The sequence below is a fragment of the Aulonocara stuartgranti genome, assembly GCF_965226115.1.
Source record: "Aulonocara stuartgranti genome assembly, chromosome: 6".
Lineage (NCBI taxonomy): Eukaryota > Metazoa > Chordata > Actinopteri > Cichliformes > Cichlidae > Aulonocara > Aulonocara stuartgranti.
Window position 1 is genome coordinate 34,262,161 of NC_138944.1, and position 19,137 is coordinate 34,281,297.

General features: G+C 40.7%; 1 protein-coding gene and 2 long non-coding RNA genes across 4 annotated transcripts; 2 read left to right on the forward strand and 1 right to left on the reverse strand.

Annotated features, from left to right (window-relative positions):
- Positions 1-1,191: 1,191 nt before the first annotated feature.
- Positions 1,192-3,788, reverse strand: LOC309709429. 2 transcript variants are annotated; one of them, XR_014277510.1, is made up of 3 exons: positions 3,740-3,788; positions 2,969-3,020; positions 1,192-1,787 (listed from the first exon to the last, which is right to left on the reverse strand). It is a non-coding gene; the product is annotated as an uncharacterized lncRNA (long non-coding RNA). The 2 variants fall into 2 exon arrangements; XR_014277511.1 differs by lacking the exon at positions 3,740-3,788 and adding an exon at positions 3,520-3,659.
- A 3,940-nt stretch (positions 3,789-7,728) lies between these two features.
- LOC309708657 (lysosomal alpha-mannosidase-like) lies at positions 7,729-11,392 on the forward strand (the record flags this gene model as incomplete). The annotated part of the gene is made up of 6 exons (XM_082536889.1): positions 7,729-7,821; positions 9,554-9,727; positions 9,804-9,997; positions 10,434-10,566; positions 10,672-10,817; positions 11,243-11,392. Exons 1-6 carry the CDS (start codon positions 7,743-7,745, stop codon positions 11,390-11,392), a joined length of 876 nt encoding a protein of 291 aa, XP_082393015.1. The 5' UTR covers positions 7,729-7,742.
- A 1,076-nt stretch (positions 11,393-12,468) lies between these two features.
- On the forward strand, positions 12,469-13,101 carry LOC309709111. The gene is made up of 2 exons (XR_014277427.1): positions 12,469-12,787; positions 12,887-13,101. It is a non-coding gene; the product is annotated as an uncharacterized lncRNA (long non-coding RNA).
- The last annotated feature ends 6,036 nt before the right edge of the window (positions 13,102-19,137 follow it).

The window sequence follows — 19,137 nt, forward strand, 5'->3', positions numbered from 1 at the left end:
CAAAAATACACAGTTAACAGCAATACAAGACATAAATACACACATAAACATTATAAGGCATAAAAACAAGTCAAAGATATTTGCAATAAACAGACCTCAGTGCAAGAAAGTTACTTACCAGCAATACAAGACATAAATACACACATAAACATTATAAGACATAAAAACAAGTCAAAGATATTTGCAACAAACAGACCTCAGTGCAAAAAAGTTAATTACCAGTAATACAAGACATAAATACACACATAAACATTATAAGACATAAAAACAAGTCAAAGATATTTGCAATAAACAGACCTCAGTGCAAGAAAGTTACTTACCAGCAATTGAAGACATAAATACACACATAAACATTATAAGACATAAAAACAAGTCAAAGATATTTGTGACAAACAGACCTCAGTGCAAGAAAGTTACTTACCAGCAATACAAGACATAAATACACATTTAACAGCAATACAAGACATAAATACACATTTAACAGCAATACAAGACATAAATACACATTTAACAGCAATACAAGACATAAATACAGACATAAACATTATAAGACATAAAAACATGTCAAAGATATTTGTGACAAACAGACCTCAGTGCAAGAAAGTTACTTACCAGCAGTTGAAGACATAAATACACACATAAACATTACAAGACATAAAAACAAGTCAAAGATATTTGCAACAAACAGACCTCAGTGCAAGAAAGTTACTTACCAGCAATACAAGACATAAATACACATTTAACAGCAATACAAGACATAAATACACACATAAACATTACAAGACATAAAAACAAGTCAAAGATATTTGTGACAAACAGACCTCAGTGCAAGAAAGTTACTTACCAGCAGTTGAAGACATAAATACACACATAAACATTATAAGACATAAAAACATGTCAAAGATATTTGTGACAAACAGACCTCAGTGCAAGAAAGTTACTTACCAGCAGTTGAAGACATAAATACACACATAAACATTACAAGACATAAAAACAAGTCAAAGATATTTGCGACAAACAGACCTCAGTATAAGAAAGTTAATTACCAGCAATTGAAGACATAAATACACACATAAACATTACAAGACATAAAAACAAGTCAAAGATATTTGCGACAAACAGACCTCAGTATAAGAAAGTTACTTACCAGCAATACAAGACATACATACACATTTAACAGCAATACAAGACATAAATACACACATAAACATTACAAGACATAAAAACAAGTCAAAGATATTTGGAATAAACAGACCTCAGTGCAAAAAAGTTACTTACCAGCAATACAAGACATAAATACACATTTAACAGCAATACAAGATATAAATACACACATAAACATTACAAGACATAAAAACAGGTCAAAGATACTTGCAATAAACAGACCTCAGTGCAAGAAAGTTACTTACCAGCAATACAAGACATAAATACACATATAAACATTATAAGACATAAATACACACATAAACATTACAAGACATAAAAACAAGTCAAAGATATTTGCAATAAACAGACCTCAAAGCAATAAAATGACTTTCCAGCATTGATTCCTCATTTTCAGGGAGGGTTTTTTCATCTTGCACTTCGCTGACACGCATCAGCATCCAGTTCTCTATGAGAAAAGGGGAAGACTGAGGGAGGGATATACTCACCGTCACCGACACGCTGGGCATCAGTGTCCTGTGCTTCATCAGAAGAGATGGCGTTCAGGAGACTGTCATCCAGGATCCTGATGACTTGAGGAAGGCCTTCTTCTGCAGGACGCTCAACCACATAGTCAAGACAGTCTGTAAGGAAACAAGTTTAAAATAACATTAGGAATGTAATAAACAGCCAGTGCTAAAGCAACAGACCTACATCTGTTAGTTTGAGCAGATGATGACAGAAGAGCATTTTAGGCTACATTTATGTCAGACTGAGTGACACTTCGACTTTTTCATGTGAGATCAAAAGATGTCAACTAAGTTCACATCATTAAGTGAAGCATCCATTTTTAATAGAAGAGCACCAAACCTCCACCAAGGCAGCTCACTCTGTGCACACTACACTTTTATGGTAACACTATTTTATTTTGTATACATTCATTTCTTTTTATTTGTCCTTTTTAAACCTTTATGCAAACACTACGTTGGAGTAGGTAATGGATAATAGGTACTCATTTGTAAATAACTGGACATAAATAGCTTGTTACATAAATATACTACAGGAAATGTATAACTAACTAGGTAGCTCATTCTCTTATTTATTTATTTATTTATTACAATTCTTTCATTAACAATGTAACACATTTTGAAACAGCATCAGAGGTTTAATGTACCAATTTCATGTCCTAAATGTTCCCAATACAAACAAAGGCAGTGGAACTCCAAGCACATATTTTTTAAAATAAAACACAAAATAAAACACACACATAAAGGTTTGACTTCATGATTATTTTGACTATGCTTAATGTTTTCAATATTATTTTTATATTATTTTGTTTTGATTATTTTTTTTTATCACTGCGTTATGTAGCTGGGAAAAAACGTTATAGTTTACCTAATGAAGCTTTTGATCCAGAGAAGAAAATGATGTCAGGAGCTACAGGGGATCTGGTGTGTTCACCTGCATGTTCTATCATTGTGACGAAATGCTGTTACCATAGAAACTGATTTTATTTTTATTCTTTTTTTGGGGAGTATTTTACGAATCTTTGTCCGTTAAGCTAGTTTAACCATTTTATTGGGGGGCAGTGTCAAATTTGAAGCCTTCAATCAAAGTAACACCTTTTTTCACATTCATAGGCCAGTCGGTAATAAATTCTACAGCTGTCCCGCAAAATTTAAAGCATACAAACTATTTACCGGGAAAAATCTTGGAATACACATATTTTGATCACATTAAAAATTTGATATTCACACTGGAACTTGTTAAATTATTATAGTTGTCTAGTGACTCTTAAAATAATTGAAGAATCTTTGAAACGTACCAGCCAGGTGACTTTCAATGAGTCCGGATCCATGATGAGCCAGCCAGCTTTGCTGTTATGACGAAACACAAGTACAAACGATTCAGAAGTCGTTTGTACTGTCGCTTTCTAGTAAATTCCGCTTTCTGTAGAAATATTCTCCAAAAGTTATCTTTCCACAAGCTGAGTTTGGAGCAGGTCAAGACAAGTTCACGAGCCAGCACAAAAGAACGAATGGAACGTTGTGGAAGTGCATTTAAACACTCGCCTTGGTTACGGTTGCCAACTGCGTGTGCACGTAATAAAACTATAAGAATGGAGCTCACTGCAATGTAATTTACAGTTAATTTATGGTCATTTATAGTTACTGCCTTTTCACCCTTTATGTGGGATGTAATATAAGCACGTAGGTATAGGTATATCCAGAAATAAACATAGATATTAGAAAGCAGCAAATCCGTAACTGAGATGTTTGCTTGAGTGAATAACATTAGCATATAGCTCATGGTAATATTACATCTTCACATTTTTCTTATCGAAGCTAACAATAACTTAGCGTTCTCGCTACTCACCATGCTGTAAAACAGGTATATGTTAGCAATGACAACATTTAACAGATATTAAAATGCTAGCCGCGCTAATTAGCCTTAGGATTGCTTGAGGTCTTGTTTTCAGCTCTAGTGGTCATAAGCGAACTTAGGCCTGTGCCAACCTTGAGCACGAACATCAATCTTGTAAAGCTCACTATTAAACTGACAAAAAGCCTTAGAGCCTAGAAACTATGATACTTACAACTCTGCTATGTTTGTGTCATAGCATATAGCAAGACCCCATAACGATAACTGACCTTTGACCTCTTCTCAAGATTAATCTTCAGGTCAAAGAGATAATGCTATATACAGCTATTTTAACACTATGTTTCTTACTGCCATTGTCTGACATAATATCCTTGAATCTTTTTCTAATTCAACACTTAATATAAACACTGCATGTTTATTTAAAAATTAAGAATTAAAAACGCTCCTTGTAATGCCAACTTTTGTTTTCAAATGTAAATAAAGTATATCAACTAACATACTGGACACTGTTCTGCTGAACAACACACATATTACGAATATTGTAGCTGGTGTTTTTTAGTAATTTATTATTTTATTTGTCATACAATTTAAAACTTTAATAACCTTTTCAATAAAACAAAGTATCAGATGTAATTATTCTGAAACTAAGTCTAAGCTTCCCATAACTTTTTATTGCAAGTTACATTACTGACATAATAAACATAAAATGTTTGTATTGTTCATCCACAAGTGCAGTCTCTGGCTCAAACAACACAGAAGCTTGGTGTGTTTGTTTCTCAGTCCAGGCATTACTGCTTGAATGCCTGTCATGAATTTAGGTAATTCAAATGCAATTGCCTAAAGAAAGTCTTTTACATTGTCCCAACTTCCCTTAAGCTGTACTGGGCTGGAGATGCAATGAAAGTAAAGAAGAGAAAACAATGTACAACGAGGGAAAAAAATAACCAACTATATACATGGTGTATGCGTAAGAAACATTGAAACAGAAACATTGTGGGTGTATACAAGGGCAGTTATATAATAAAATAAATAGGGGTGAAATGGTAAATGGTCTGTATTTGTATAGCGCTTTTCTAGTCCCTAAGGACCCCAAAACACTATACATCCAGTCATCCACCCATTCACACACTGGTGATGGCAAGCTACATTGTAGCCACAGCCACCCTGGGACGCACTGACAGAGGCGAGGCTGCCGGACACTGGCGCCACCGGGCCTTCTGACCACCACCAGTAGGCAACAGGTGAAGTGTCTTGCCCAAGGAGACGACGACCGAGCCTGTCTAAGCCAGGTCTCGAACCGGCAACCTTCCGATTACAAGGCGACCTCCCAACTCTTGAGCCACGATCGCTGGCTGGATGGAGGGGCTATGGTCGTTTAGGGTGGTAATACCACTGAGATACCACTGAGACCAAAATATTGCACAGGACCATAAATATTGCACACACTAGAGATATGGCACATGAGCCTAAAATATTGCACAAAACATGGAAAGACTGAGATATTGCACATAGCTAATCAATAGCAGCATCACAGTGGATGAACTGGGGAAGTCAGTTCATACTTTTAGTTTGCATTAAGAGTTCTGACAGCACATGGGAAGAAGCTGTTCTTATTTTCTTCAATCAGTAATGAATAGTAAGATGTTCTAGCTTTATGGAGGGCTTTTTTAATAAAGCAGGCTAAATGATGATCTACTACATTTTTGCACACCATTTCATCTCCAGCTTACGAGTTATCTGTTAAATGTTCTGTTTCTATGTCGTATGTTAAAACAAGATCTAGAGTGTGATTAAAGTGGTGGTGGTGGGGGGGGGGGGGGTATTTTACTTTTTGAGAGAAGCCAGTTGAGTCTGATAACAGATTACACGCTGTCATTTTGAGCAATACAAATAATAAAACATTTTAACTGTCAGATAATTTCAAATGCAACAAACATCAGTATCATTATTTCATATTCTGTATAGTTTTTCATATTTATATCCTGTTCATAGCTTGTACTCACTACAGCCTGTACATACTTATAGTTATAGAATATTCACAACATACTTCATACCGTGTACATTATAACATACCATAATAGACCCATTTCTGTAATATACTTACATATCTATCCATCCATCCATCCATTCGCTTATTCTTTTCAGGGTCGCGGGAGGCGCTGGAGCCTATCCCAGCTGTCATAGGGCGAAAGGCGGGGTACAACCTGGACAGGTCGCCAGTCTGTCGCAGGGCCAACACACAGGGACAGACAACCATTCACACCTAGTGGCAATTTGAATTATCCAATTAACCTATCCCCACAAGCTGCATGTCTTTGGACAGTGGGAGGAAGCCGGAGTACCCGGAGAGAACCCACGCAAACACGGGGAGAACATGCAAACTCCACACAGAAAGACCCCAGCCTGATGTTGGAATTGAACTCAGGACCTTCTTGCTGTGCGGCAACAGTGCTAACCACCGTGCCACCGTGCTGCCTCTTTTTTTTTTTACCCATTCACACACACATTCACACACTGGTGATGGCAAGCTACATTGTAGCCACATATCTATATTATTGCTATTATATATTGTAATATATCTATATCACTAAAGCACTTCTGGATGGATGCAAACTGCATTTCGTTGCCCTGTACCTGTGCATGTGCAATGACAATAAAGTTGAATTCTAATTCTAATTCTAAACACGAGCCCCACCCCCCACCCCCATCCCTATGTGATTGTGGAATATATATGCAGATGATGTTGTTTTGGTCCTGTCAAATCCTGAGCGATCTGTTCCTGTACTATTAGATCTGGTGAGGTTGTTTGTTATACAATTAACTGGTAGAAGATTGAGTTTGTGGCTTTAACTGCAAACCTGGATGTTGATTTCTTGAAAACTTTGCTTTTTAAAATTACAGACAATAATAATTAAATGCACTTAAGAACAGGACGCAGCAACACTACATATGAGCGGGTGGAGGGAGGTTTGGGGTCTTCACTCACCCCCGTTCTGTTAACCGTCTGGGCAGGGGGACTGGGAGGAGGTGCTGGCCGTCAGATTGGGGTCTGGGATGCGGGGCCTCCCTGCTGCTGCAGATAAGGAGGCGGTTTGCTTTCCTCCACCCCAGAGAGAAGGGTTACATCTCCTGGGTCCGGGTCCGGTTTGCCCCTCTGAGGGCGGGGGTACCTGGACCTGAGATATAGAGTTAGACTCTTTGTGTCTGTCTCCACGTCGGGTGAGTTTGTGTATATGGGGGTGGGAATGCACCGTCTGTGTTTATATGTCAGCTTGGGTCTTAGACTCCACCTCTCTGGGAACATCTCAGGCTCTCCGAGGTTTGGAGGCCTATCTCCCCTCACTGCACTCCCTGCCAGTGGCTGATGCCCTCAGACGTTGGTGTGTTGGTGGTTCTTGGTGTCTGGGGCTGAGCGCTCATGTATGTGCCGACTCACTCCTGGTGGCCAACTGGCAGGGCCTGGCGCCCGTGGCCCGGCTGGGCCCCTTCCGGGAGGTGGGGTGCACTCAGGCCTCTAGCCTCTGGGCCTGAGGCCCAATTCTCTCTGGCACAGCTGGCTGCCGGCAGATCCCGCGGGCACGCCACTGCAACTCCCTCTGGCCTCTGCTCTGTGGCTGCTGGGTGACCTCTCGTTTAGGGCTCTCCTCAGCTCTTCCCAGGAGGGTGGCACGGTTGCACCCCTGGTGGTCCTCCTTGGGTCCTCGTATTCTGGGGCCTCTGAATGTCTGGGGGCTCCCCACACTCCCTAGCAGATCGTTACATGGAGAAACCTTTTGAATACAAGCATGCTGATCCACACAGGTGTGCACACAGGTGTGCACACAGGCGGACACACGGGTTTTCACAGACACAAACTACACCTTTCTTGGCTGCTACCTCAAAGCACATTGTGCGCTGTCGATCTTGCGTACCTTTCTCACCATCTCTTCTCCCCTCTATTTTTCTTTCTCCCCCTCTCTTTCTTTCATTCTTTCATTTCTTTCATTCTCCCTGTCTTATCCCCCAGTCATGTCTGTCCCGTCTGTAACAACCGAAAATCAAATCAAATAAATACATATTTATAATTTAAAAAGAAAGAAAGAAAGAAAATATTTTTGGCAGACGATCACTTTTTGGAGTGAATATTTGTCGACATTATGACTCTTCCGACAGAGCAGTACAGCTGTATTCATAGAGTGTGTGTCTGTGTGCAGTCATGTCATGCCACCAAGCCGGGCATGTTGAATGTCCACCTGGTCCCGCACACACATGATGACGTTGGCTGGCTCAGGACTGTGGACCAGTACTTCTATGGAGGTCAGTGTGACACATACAGAACACTGTGAAGCTATTAGCCAACCTCCTGCTCTGTGTTTACTCTGTCAAATGTTTGCATATGTTTCTATTTACTCTAGTAGTTCTGCTGATGCAAGTTAATCTGCTCTATTGACTGGTACTAAATATCTTCCTGATTGCTGCTACAAGTGATTGTGGGTCTTGTGACCAGCAGCGTTATCCTCCTGCTTTAAAGCCCTATGATGTGTTTTAATGGTGGTTCATTCACATGATCTCTGGATTTGATTTGAATGTGAACTGGAGTGACAGCCATCACTCATGTTCGAACTACTCTCTGTTGTTGGGGCTGTGCGAAATGTGGAAATGTATCTTTTTTTTTTCTTTTTTTTTGTGTCCTGTCTGGCACTGTAGCAATCAGAATTATTGTCTGAAGGCCAAGAAAAATGCCCAACAGATTTACTTTCCCAAGTGGGCCTTTTGCTATACTGGCCCACTTGATTGTCATAGTTTATTTGATCTTTATTAGTTATTTTTATTCTAAGATATTGTAATCAGACCAGACTGGACTCGGGGATGGGAAAGAAAAACAAGAAGAAAAGTTCAGAAGAAAGTTAACAGAAGGAGAGGGAAAGAAAAAGGAGAAAAGAGATAGAGAGAAAAGACAATGAAAATCTGCTGCATCACCTTTTTTTTCTCTTTTTCTTTTCCTGGATCACCTGTTGAGAAAGAAAAAAGAAAACAAGCAGAAGAAGACTAGAGCAATAGAATAAACAACATCACGATGATCTATGGCAATATAACAGTAAATACTAAATGTTAAACATTATTGTGCAGCACGTAAGATCGACAGCACACAGTGTGCTTTAAGGTAGGAGCCAAAAAGGGTGTAGTTTGTGTGTGTGAGCACTCGTGTGTACACCTGTGAGCATGAGCGCGCTTGTTTTTAAAAGGTTCCTTCATGTAATGATCTGCTAGAGGGTGTGGGGAACCACAGCCCCGTCCTCCAGGGCATGAAGCAGGTATGGAGGAGATCAAGACTCCAGACATCCAGAGGCCCTCAGAGCACAAGAGACCAAGGAAGACCAACAGAGGGGCAGCTGTGCCACTATCCCAGAAAGAGCTGAGGAGAGTCCCAGATGAGGGGTCACTCAGCAGCTGTGGAGCAGAAGCCAGGGGGGTTTGCAGTGACCTGCCCGTGAGCTCCACCGGCAGCCAGCTGCGCCAGAGTGACCGAGCCCCAGGCCAAAAGGCCGAGGGCACCCCACCCCCGAAGTGGCCCGAGCCACTGTCGAAATGTATCAGAAGACGATATTAAAACACCTTGGTTTCATTTTATACTCTGTCGTGTATTTCACGCTGCCTCATAATGTACTGTTTACTGCAACAGTTTACTTCTTCATTGCTTTAGAGTTTTATGCTTTTAGTGCAATTGATTGTCGAGCTTGCTTATTTTAATGTCACATGTTGTTTATAGTAAGTTGTAAGGCCAGGTGTTGTGCAGGTGACCATCATCTGATATTGATTTCCAGTCTGGGTTAATATGTAAGCAGAACTCATCTGCAATGAGGGTGGTTTGTTTGGGCATATGCATGAATGCAGATGAGCACATATACTTTCTTGCTGTTAAGATACGTTAGTGTAAATAAATATTTTTCAAACTGTGACACACAGCAACTAAATTCTGACCACTTCTTGAAGCATTGACAAAATAACGTCTCTTTTGTCCTAAATCTGTGCACATTTGTGCGCGTAGATCGTAATGACATCCAGCACGCTGGTGTTCAGTACATCCTGGACTCAGTTGTGGATCAGTTGTGGAAGAATCCAGATAGGAGGTTCATCTATGTGGAGACGGCCTTTTTCTACCACTGGTGGAAGAGTCAGAGCTCCAGCATGCAGCAGACAGTCAAACAGCTGGTTAATGAAGGTAAATACCCATTCAGTACTATACAGCTGCGTTAAGTGTTTCAGTGCATCCTTACCAAAAGCTGCTCCTCCCGCAGGCCGTCTGGAATTTGTGAATGGTGGTTGGTGTATGAGCGACGAGGCTGCCACACACTACAGCGCCGTCATTGACCAGATGACCATTGGTCTGAGGTTCCTTAATGAGACTTTTGGAGCCTGTGGCCGTCCCCGCGTCGCCTGGCACATCGACCCCTTTGGCCACGCCCGGGAACACGCCTCCATGTTTGCACAGGTAGCATAGCTCTTTATGTTTATTCTTCGAGTTTTGTACGAGTCACACTTCAGAATTGCTCAGCTCATTCACTGTCACACTTTCAAACGTTGGCCATGTTTAATATCAGCAGTATAGGGCAGAATAGAAGGATGAGCATAATTGGTCACCTTAAGGAAGGCCTGATTTCTAGTGAGACTTAAAATGGGAGAATTTATCAGTTAAAGAAGAGAGTTGAGGCTAATTAGAGTTAGAAGGTAGCACTCACGTCGAGAAAGACTCTCCGTTTTCTCATTACAAATTTTTGGCTGTATCGTCATTATCAGATTTGCTGCTCTGCAATGAATCGAATGGGCTTATTTCCAGAATGCTGCATTATTACATGAAGGCACACTTTAGTTCACTGGCTTTCCATTTGACTTTCCTTTAACCATTAACTGTCTGTCTTTTGCTGCAGATGGGATTCGATGGCTTCTTCTTTGGTCGTCTAGACTATCAAGACCGGGCTCGCAGGATGAGGAATAAGGAGCAGGAGCTTCTATGGAGAGCCTCCGACAGCCTTACTCCTCCAATGGCTGACCTCTTTACTGGTATGCAAAGTTTCTTTCTTCATCCCTTTATGTTAATGACTTCTGGACTCAGCAACAGGACGGTGTCACATTATTTTTTAACCGCTTGCCCCCGTTAACCAACAGGGATCCTTCCTAATGGCTACAACCCTCCTGAGGGCTTCTGCTGGGACCAGCTCTGCAGTGACCCACCTATCAGAGACGATCCCGATCTTGAAGACTATAATGTTGATGATGTGGTGGGACGCTTCCTCGTCATCGCCAACAGTCAGGTTGGACACAACTCCACACTGGCGCACAGAGACACTGATTTATCAGTCACGTGGTGTTCTTAACACCGCATGTTTAACTAACACTACGAAAAAAATGCTCATGTTAAATCAAAAGACATCAAACAACGCTTTCTGATTTAGAAAAAGAGGAAGCAGAAGGGATGCTGTGCTTTTTATCCCAGCCCATATACAGCTGTGACTAGCTAACATGACATGTAAAATTTCAGTAGGAACCTCTTGTTTCAAGTAATGTCAGCATATCTTCATGCAGGTCCCCATAATTTTTTTCTCAACCTGTCTGGTTTTATTTTATGAACCTGTCATGATCACAATAATAAAGACATCTACAGATAGTGTAATGCAATGTCCTCCTTTAATAATCCGCATTCACCACTTTAGCCATCATATAAATGTGCTTTGAATAGTGTGAGGTGACGGAGCCGGTTGGGAGTTCGGTTTCAGGTTCGGTGGAGTTGCTGGAGGAATGGGATCGGGCGTCCAGCGCGGCCAGCGACTGCAGCATGCTCAGCAGGCTGTTGGAGGAGGGCAGCTGCAGGTATTTCTCCGGGACGTAGCCCACCTGTCCGCTACGGTTTCTGGCCTGGAAACACAGACAATGCACACAGACGATGACAACAGCCAAAAATGTTTCAACAGGAAAACTCCTAATGAGAAAAAATAAAATCAGATGTAAAGAGTAGGGCTGTAACAATATCACTGCATCGTCGCCAGAATTTAATAACAGCCACAAAGAGAATAATAGGAGAGCTTTTGTTCTCTCTTCCTGAATTAACGAGAAATCTAAAATCCTAAACAAGCCTCTGCTGAATTCATGAAGCTTGATTTCATGAACACCGGTGGCCTCCCCTTCCGCTGCTTACTTATTTTCATTCAGATTGAAAACACTCAGAGGTATTGGGATCTCTGTTGGGGCATGCTGTGGGGAATCACAGCACTAAAACAGATCTATATAAATGATATTGCTCACATTTTTATGTATGATTATATTCATTAAAATAAATACCCCATTAAAACACTATATCTGTATATGAAAAGATAATCACCTAAGTAAATATACATAAAATATTGGCTCAACACGTGGAGATGGTCTGTGCCTCCTGAGCCACTGCTCATAAAGGCTAACAGGGACAAAAACAAATACAGTAGCAGTGTTAAGTTCAAGCATTGAGTGCAAATGTACGGTTTTCTGTGTTTTTGTTTTGTTTTTTTTCATAGAAATGTTTTGTTTTGTTTTTGTTTGTTTTTTTTGTTGTCCGGTTTGGATCTTTAGCAATCAGAATTGTTGTCTGAAGGCCAAGAAAGATGCCAAGTGGATTTACTTTACCAAGTGGATCATCATGGCCTTGCCATATTGGTCCATTTGATTGACCTTTATTATAATTATGTATTTATTTTATTTTTGTTTTTTAAAGACAGGACAGACATGACTGGGGGATAGGACAGGGAGAAAGAATGACACAATAAATAAACAATAAACAATAAACAATAAACTAGCTAACAATAGATACTTTTTTAATTTCACCTGCTGAGAATGAAAAAAGAAGAATTTGTTGTATTAAGAAAAAAGAAAACAAACCATCCAAACTGTTACTTTATTAGTAAAGAGATGTTGCAGATATTTGTACTGAAATTGTATTTTGCTTCATTTCTAATGTGTTCAAAGCAAAAACAAGCTTTTCCTGTGAGCTCAGACCATTTTATTTCTTTCTGCTGCATTTCTGCATAAAATACAAATCTGCATCATTTTTTAAAAAAGTGCTTTAAGCTGAACTAATTGTCCCTTTTTTCTAGAACCTGGTGAATCACCCTCTCTTCACTGTGCAGAGACTGAGGTTGTCAGCTGTACAGAGCTCAATGATATTTTACAGAAATAATTCCCCGAGGTCCACCGAGTCAGGAGCTATCAGCACTGGTTCTGTGGACAAAGTCCTGGGAAAGATATATGTCGAGTGAGTTTGCATGATCCCTCAGCTCACAGCTGCATTTATTAAACATTCAAAATACAGAAAGATTTTATAAACCTGGGAAACTGTATTTCTGTCTTGCAGGGAGACTCTGGTGGAGGAGTGGTTCATAATGGCAGGATTTATGGGGTCTCTTCTTTTGTGGGAGATCCAGACTTTGTATGCAGAGCACCGGCTGCCTTCATGGACCTCTGTGATCCTGAGTATGCAGATTGGATCAGGAAAACTATCAACCCATAAAAAGCTGTGAGGTGTGGATAACTGTAAACAAGCTGAAATAAATAATCTTTTAGAGTTTAGCTTTGGTTTCTTTTATTCTGTTTGATATAAGCAGTAGAGGATTTCAGAATTTCTGTGTTATTTGCCAAAAGACGTTTTTTCAGCTGCACCCACACACAGTTTCTTTAGATAACTTCAACTGCAGAAAGTAAAAGCTCAGCATTAAGTTTCAAATGCAGTTTTAAAGATAATAATATGGAGTCCCTGAAGAAAACACCCGTCAATAGAAAAAGCTGCAAAATCCTGCAAAATGTAACAGAAGTTGAATAAAACACAACGGAAATAGAAAAAAATGCAACAAGGCTGAAAAACTGAACAAACAAACAAAAAACAAACACAAATTACAACAGAAATAATAACAACGATATAAAAAAAAATAAAGTAGAAAAAAAACATTCTCATCCTAAAACTTGGTGACAAAGTGGAACATGGTAAGGAAACACTCACTTAAGTGCTGTCATTACTCAAAGGTTCCTGATAATCATGCATGAAGTGATTTCTGGAGGGGAATGAAACTTAACTGAACTGCTCCCTGTGACATTTTGACCTGTCAAACGCAGGCGTAACTCCTGTTATTCATCGTTGTATTGCAGGTCTGCTGTGCACGACGTCTGTGAATCTGAGTAATTTGGTACAGATGAAGGAATAAGACTGCTCAGATGCTTTGGGTGTCACGTAATGATCCCTCAGGTTTGGGTGTCTTTGGTGCCCTTTGATTTCAATCTACCTGCACATTGAACAGAAATCCTGCCATGACAGAACACACTAATGCCTTTTCAAGGGAGAACCGATCCTAATCTGAGCTGTCAGCCCCAAGTTCTCTGCAGTCATCAAATCAAGCATAATCTGGTTTGAACAGGCTCCCTGCCTCACTGCAAAAGCCTTTTTACCAGCTGCTGTTTGACAAATTGCAAAGCCTCTGAAGAGACTTTAGAAAGGGGGAAAAAGGATACGAAGAAAAAGCTGAACAAAAAGCTATCCATGCACTGTTTAACATTTCACTTGGAGTTTATTGACTGTATTCTATCTGTGGATTGCATTATAGCTTCTCTGAGAGCTTTGCTCCCTGAAGATTTTATGATCTGTGAACGCTGAGTCTCTCTTGTGGCTGTAAACCAGTCTGCTCAGCATGGCACTGCATGGCAGAGTTTCTCTCCATTTTTTTGAATCACCTTTGCTCAGTTGTGCTCCTAACTGATCTCCTGAGTTTGGCTGTATTCCTGGACTTTGCCCTTTAGTTACTCTTCAGTCTCTTTGACACACAGGCTGCCAAATTTGAAATAACATTTTTAGTTTTGGAAAAAGAAGAGCGTGTCTAGCAAATTCTTGCACATCCTTGTTCTTAAATAGCACTTTTCTACTCAAGCACTCAAAGTACTTTATACACCTCATTCACCCATTCATACAAGCACTTTTCTGTACCTAAGTTCTTTCTATCTAACATTCATACTCTGATGGACACGTGAAAGAGCAGTTTGGGGTTCAGTATCGTGTCCAAGGATACTTTGAGATACAGATCAGATCAGGCTGCGATCGAACCTCCAACCTTCTGATCGGTACTAATTGGACGTTTGCTGCTGCACATGTAGCATCACAGCTTAGAAGATGGTGGTGTGGAAATGTGTTTCCCATTAACAATTGACTAAGAAACTCTTAGTCAAGGGTTAACGTCACTAATGTCAGTATTTTCACTGATCTTCATTAGATTAGATCAACATTGTGCCTTAAACCTGAGCTGTACAGGAAAATAGATTTCTGATACACATGTACATAAACAAATAAAGAGAGATGTTTCCCACCTGCTGAGAAGACAACAAATGCATAACCTGATTACCACCATTAATCTCACATCCACTGATTTCTGGCACCTATAAGTGAGATTGAGTTCACTGTCCTGCTGTCTTGGCCTTTAGGAGAACACAGTGAGACAGATGAAGCTTGCACCAGATGGTGGGAACACAATGATCGTGGTCTTAGACACAGCATCCACACTCTGTACATGATAGTGTGTGTGTGGTGCTGTTTGCAGGAACTTGATGAGGCTTTGCTTAAGTGGAAATCCACTGATGTTCAAGCCCCAGGGAAGTGGGCGGGGGGATAGGACCTCTGGGGCCCTCTTCCTGATGGAGCCCTACCTGACTCCTTTCACTGCTAAAGCAAGAATGGTGCCACAGCTCATTGAAACAATACTTCATTTCATCAGAATCATCAAATGACTGTGTTAAAAACAACCGCCCAGTGTACTTGCATGGCAAACATTGTGATTAGATATTCAAGAAGAGCCTCTTAAAGATGAAGGTCTGTGTCTCTTGACCTAAACACATAATCCAGTTAAATCTGATTTATGTTCATTAATGCCCCTCACACTGTAACTTAAAGTAATAAATCGGTCACTGATTAATTACAGAAGTACGTCTGTGAGCATAAAGATGTAAGCCTTGGACCATCAGGATAAAATGTGGTTGGGAAACTTAACAAGCTTTGATAAAACTTCATCAGTAGCTCAAGCAAGACCTCAAAACCTTCGATCACCACGGGTGGTTAGCAGACTGTGGTTGTACCATGCAGCCTAACAACATGCAGTAAATTGCAGGTTAAAGCAGTCTGCTTACACATTGTTAAACGAGGGAAGGGAACTAATGTGGCCATCACATTACCCTTTTGTCCCATTTCATCCCAGGACTTGATTCAATTGCTGCTCACTTTCTACAATACTTAAAACTGATCAGTAGGACCTGAAACTGCAAACATTCAAACATTCAGGCCAACAATCAGTTGGTGAACATATTAATCTACTACAATTAGCAAAAATGAATAAATAAACAGAAGAAAGTTGGAGTGATATCAGAGTCATGCAAGTTTTTGACCAGGAGGTTAAACTCATGCAAATTAGCTTCATCCAGGCTCATGAAAACACTGTCCTGCTTATAAACAGCAGATCATTTGTGTCAGTGTGTCAGGATGGTTTATATTTGAGCTTTTAGTTCACACAGAACAATTTTTATTAATTGTTTTTAGCGATTACGAAAGTCTGTGAATCCCCAAATTGTTCAGTTGTTCTCTTTGCTCCCCATGAGGTCACTTTCACCATGTGACAAAAACAACACCCCACTCTACACACTCGGGCCACCAGCAACTTTCTAAATCCTCAATAAAAAGCTGACAGGTTGCAATGATGTTCCAAATAACTTATTAAGAAAACAACTAAATACACAGAAAATGTTATGAAAATTGGTTTATTTTATATCTCATAGTTTTAAATGATGCAATAAAAATATGTACAAAACATCACAAACTGTAATATTTTACAAATGCTTACGTCCTGCTGATGCAATGGAGACATCTTCCAGTGACAGTCTTCATCAGTGTGAGTGTGAGGAGGATCCTAAACCCACCGACACAGAAGTGCATGTTCACAACTCCCTCTGTGCAGGCGGGGTCAGGACCCTCCTCACCTAGGGTGAGGAGGGTTGGTGCTGTGGCCAGTCAGATATGAAGTGCTGAGAGTGGATCTTTGGTCCTCTGTGCAGCTCTGTCCACTCTCAGCTGCCCTGCAAAGCAATAACACAAGAAAGACGTCATTTTAACACAAAACAGCATTTTCATTGTTGGTAGCTGCAGTATGTTGTTAAAAAAACTATTTTAAACCCAACGTATACACATGAAAAATATAAATAAAGCTAAACCTACAGTGCTGCTGACATAGGATGATGATTTATACCAACTATTGGAAGAATTTTGTCTTCAATACAGTTTGTTGTCAATGTGAGGTGATAACTTACATAGTTGGAACACAGCACCACTCTCCCGTTTTTCACTTGGTCATCCATCCTTCTCATCGGGTTGGTCGGGGTAAGGCTGTCTTCTGGGTGGGGTGTTTGCTCCATCTTGGACGTAACTGGAAGTAATAACAACTAAAAAACGACCTTTAATTCACAATGTAATATTAATATTAATGTCACATATCAAGAAAAAAAGAAATACATTTCACATGTGCGAGTCACATGTTCATATATCTGTAAAAACAAAAACACAAAGGCAAAGTTTAAAAACACATTCTAACATAAACTAATCAGAGTCACTGTCATCCATGGAAAGGTTAAAAGGCCTCTCCCAGAAACGTCTGACTCCAAAACTACCTGAGGATGTTGAAGGGGCATCAAACTGGTCACTCACCTTGCACCTCTTTGCACTTACCTCTTCGGTGCAGATGTCTTCTCTGCTTCTCTTTTCTGAGGAAGGAGCAGCAGAGAGATCAGCTGAGGAAGCAGATGACAGAGCAGCTGAGAAAGGAGCAGCAGAGGGAGCAGCTGAGGAAGGAGCAGCAGAGGGAGCAGCTGAGGAAGGAGCAGCAGAGGGAGCAGCTGAGGAAGGAGCAGCAGAGGGAGCAGCTGAGGAAGAAGCAGCAGAGGAAGCAGCTGAGGAGGGAGCAGCAGAGGGAGCAGCTGAGGAAGGAGCAGCAGAGGGAGCAGCTGAGGAAGGAGCAGCAGAGGGAGCAGCTGAGGAAGGAGCAGCAGAGGGAGCAGCTGGGGGAGGAGCAGCTGGGGGAGGAGCAGCTGGCGGATCACCAACCTGGGCAACAACTCGAGGGAAGAATGGGGCATTGGCCTGGCCGAAAGGCGGCATGGGGATGGGGGCAGCACCTGGAGCAATAGGACGTTGCCAATCGTGCCAAAACGGCTCTGGAGGGTGCTCCCGGATGAGAGGGGAATCATCTCTCTCATCCATGGTGTCATACCCAGAGTCATCGCTAAGCCAATCCCCCCACTCTTCTGAGTCGTTCCAGTCAGATGAATTGTCAGTCTGTTCACTCACCTCTTCATCGTCTATAGGTAGGTAGGGGGGGTACTCACCATACTCACCTTGCTGTTCACCGACATCAGCATCTGGTGCTTCATGAGATAAGGGTGAGGATGAGAGAGGGATAAAATACTCACCATACTCACCTTCGCTGATACGCTGGGTATCAGTGTCCTGAGCTTCACCAGAAGAGGTGGTGCTCTGGAGACTGTCATCCAGGATCCTGATGACTTCAGGAAGGCCTTCTTCTGCAGGGCGTTCAACCACATAGTCAAGACGCCCTGTGAGGAAACAATTTTTAAAATAACATTAGGAATGTAATAGACACCCAGTGTTAAAGCAACAGACCTACATCTGTTAGTTTGAGCAGAGGATGAGAGAAAAGCATTTTATGTCAGACTGAATGACACTTCTACTTGTTCAATCTTTAAGTCAAGTTTTTTAATAGAAGACCACCAAACCTCCACCAAGGCAGCTCACTCTGTGTACTTTTAAGGTGACACTATATCAGGAGTGGGCAATCTCAGTCCACGAGGGCCGGTGTCCCTGCAGGTTTTAGATGTGTCCTCGAACCAACACAGCTGATTTAAATGGCTAAATTAGCTCCTCAACATGTCCTGAAGTTCTCCAGAGGCCTGGTAACGAACTAATCATGTGATTCAGGTGTGTTGACCCAAGGTGAGATCTAAAACTTGCAGGGACACCGGCCCTCGTGGACTGAGATTGCCCACCCCTGCACTATATTGACACTATAAATGTCACTGTATTTTGTGTACATTCAATTTGTTTTATTTGTTCTTTGTAAGCCTTTATGCAAACACTATGTTGGAATAGGTAATGGATAATAGGTATTGATTTGTAAATAGCCGGACATGAGTAACTTATTATATAAATATACTACAGTACATTTATAACTAACCATGCAGCTCATTCTCCTGTTTTATTTACAATTCACGATGTCACACATTTTGAAAAAAGCTCATAGGTTAAATATGTGGATGCAAACCATAATGTAACATTTAGACCACATGTACCAATCGCATGTCCTAAATATAAAAAAAACAAATTATATATATATATATATATATATATATATATATATATATATATATATATATATATATATATATATATATATAAAATTTGTTTTTTTTTTAAATAAAAACACAACCTCCTTGGCAAGAGTAAAAATTGCACACACAAAGCTCTGCAGGTATGTCTGAAAATGATGGTCAAGTGAAAAACAAACAAACAGA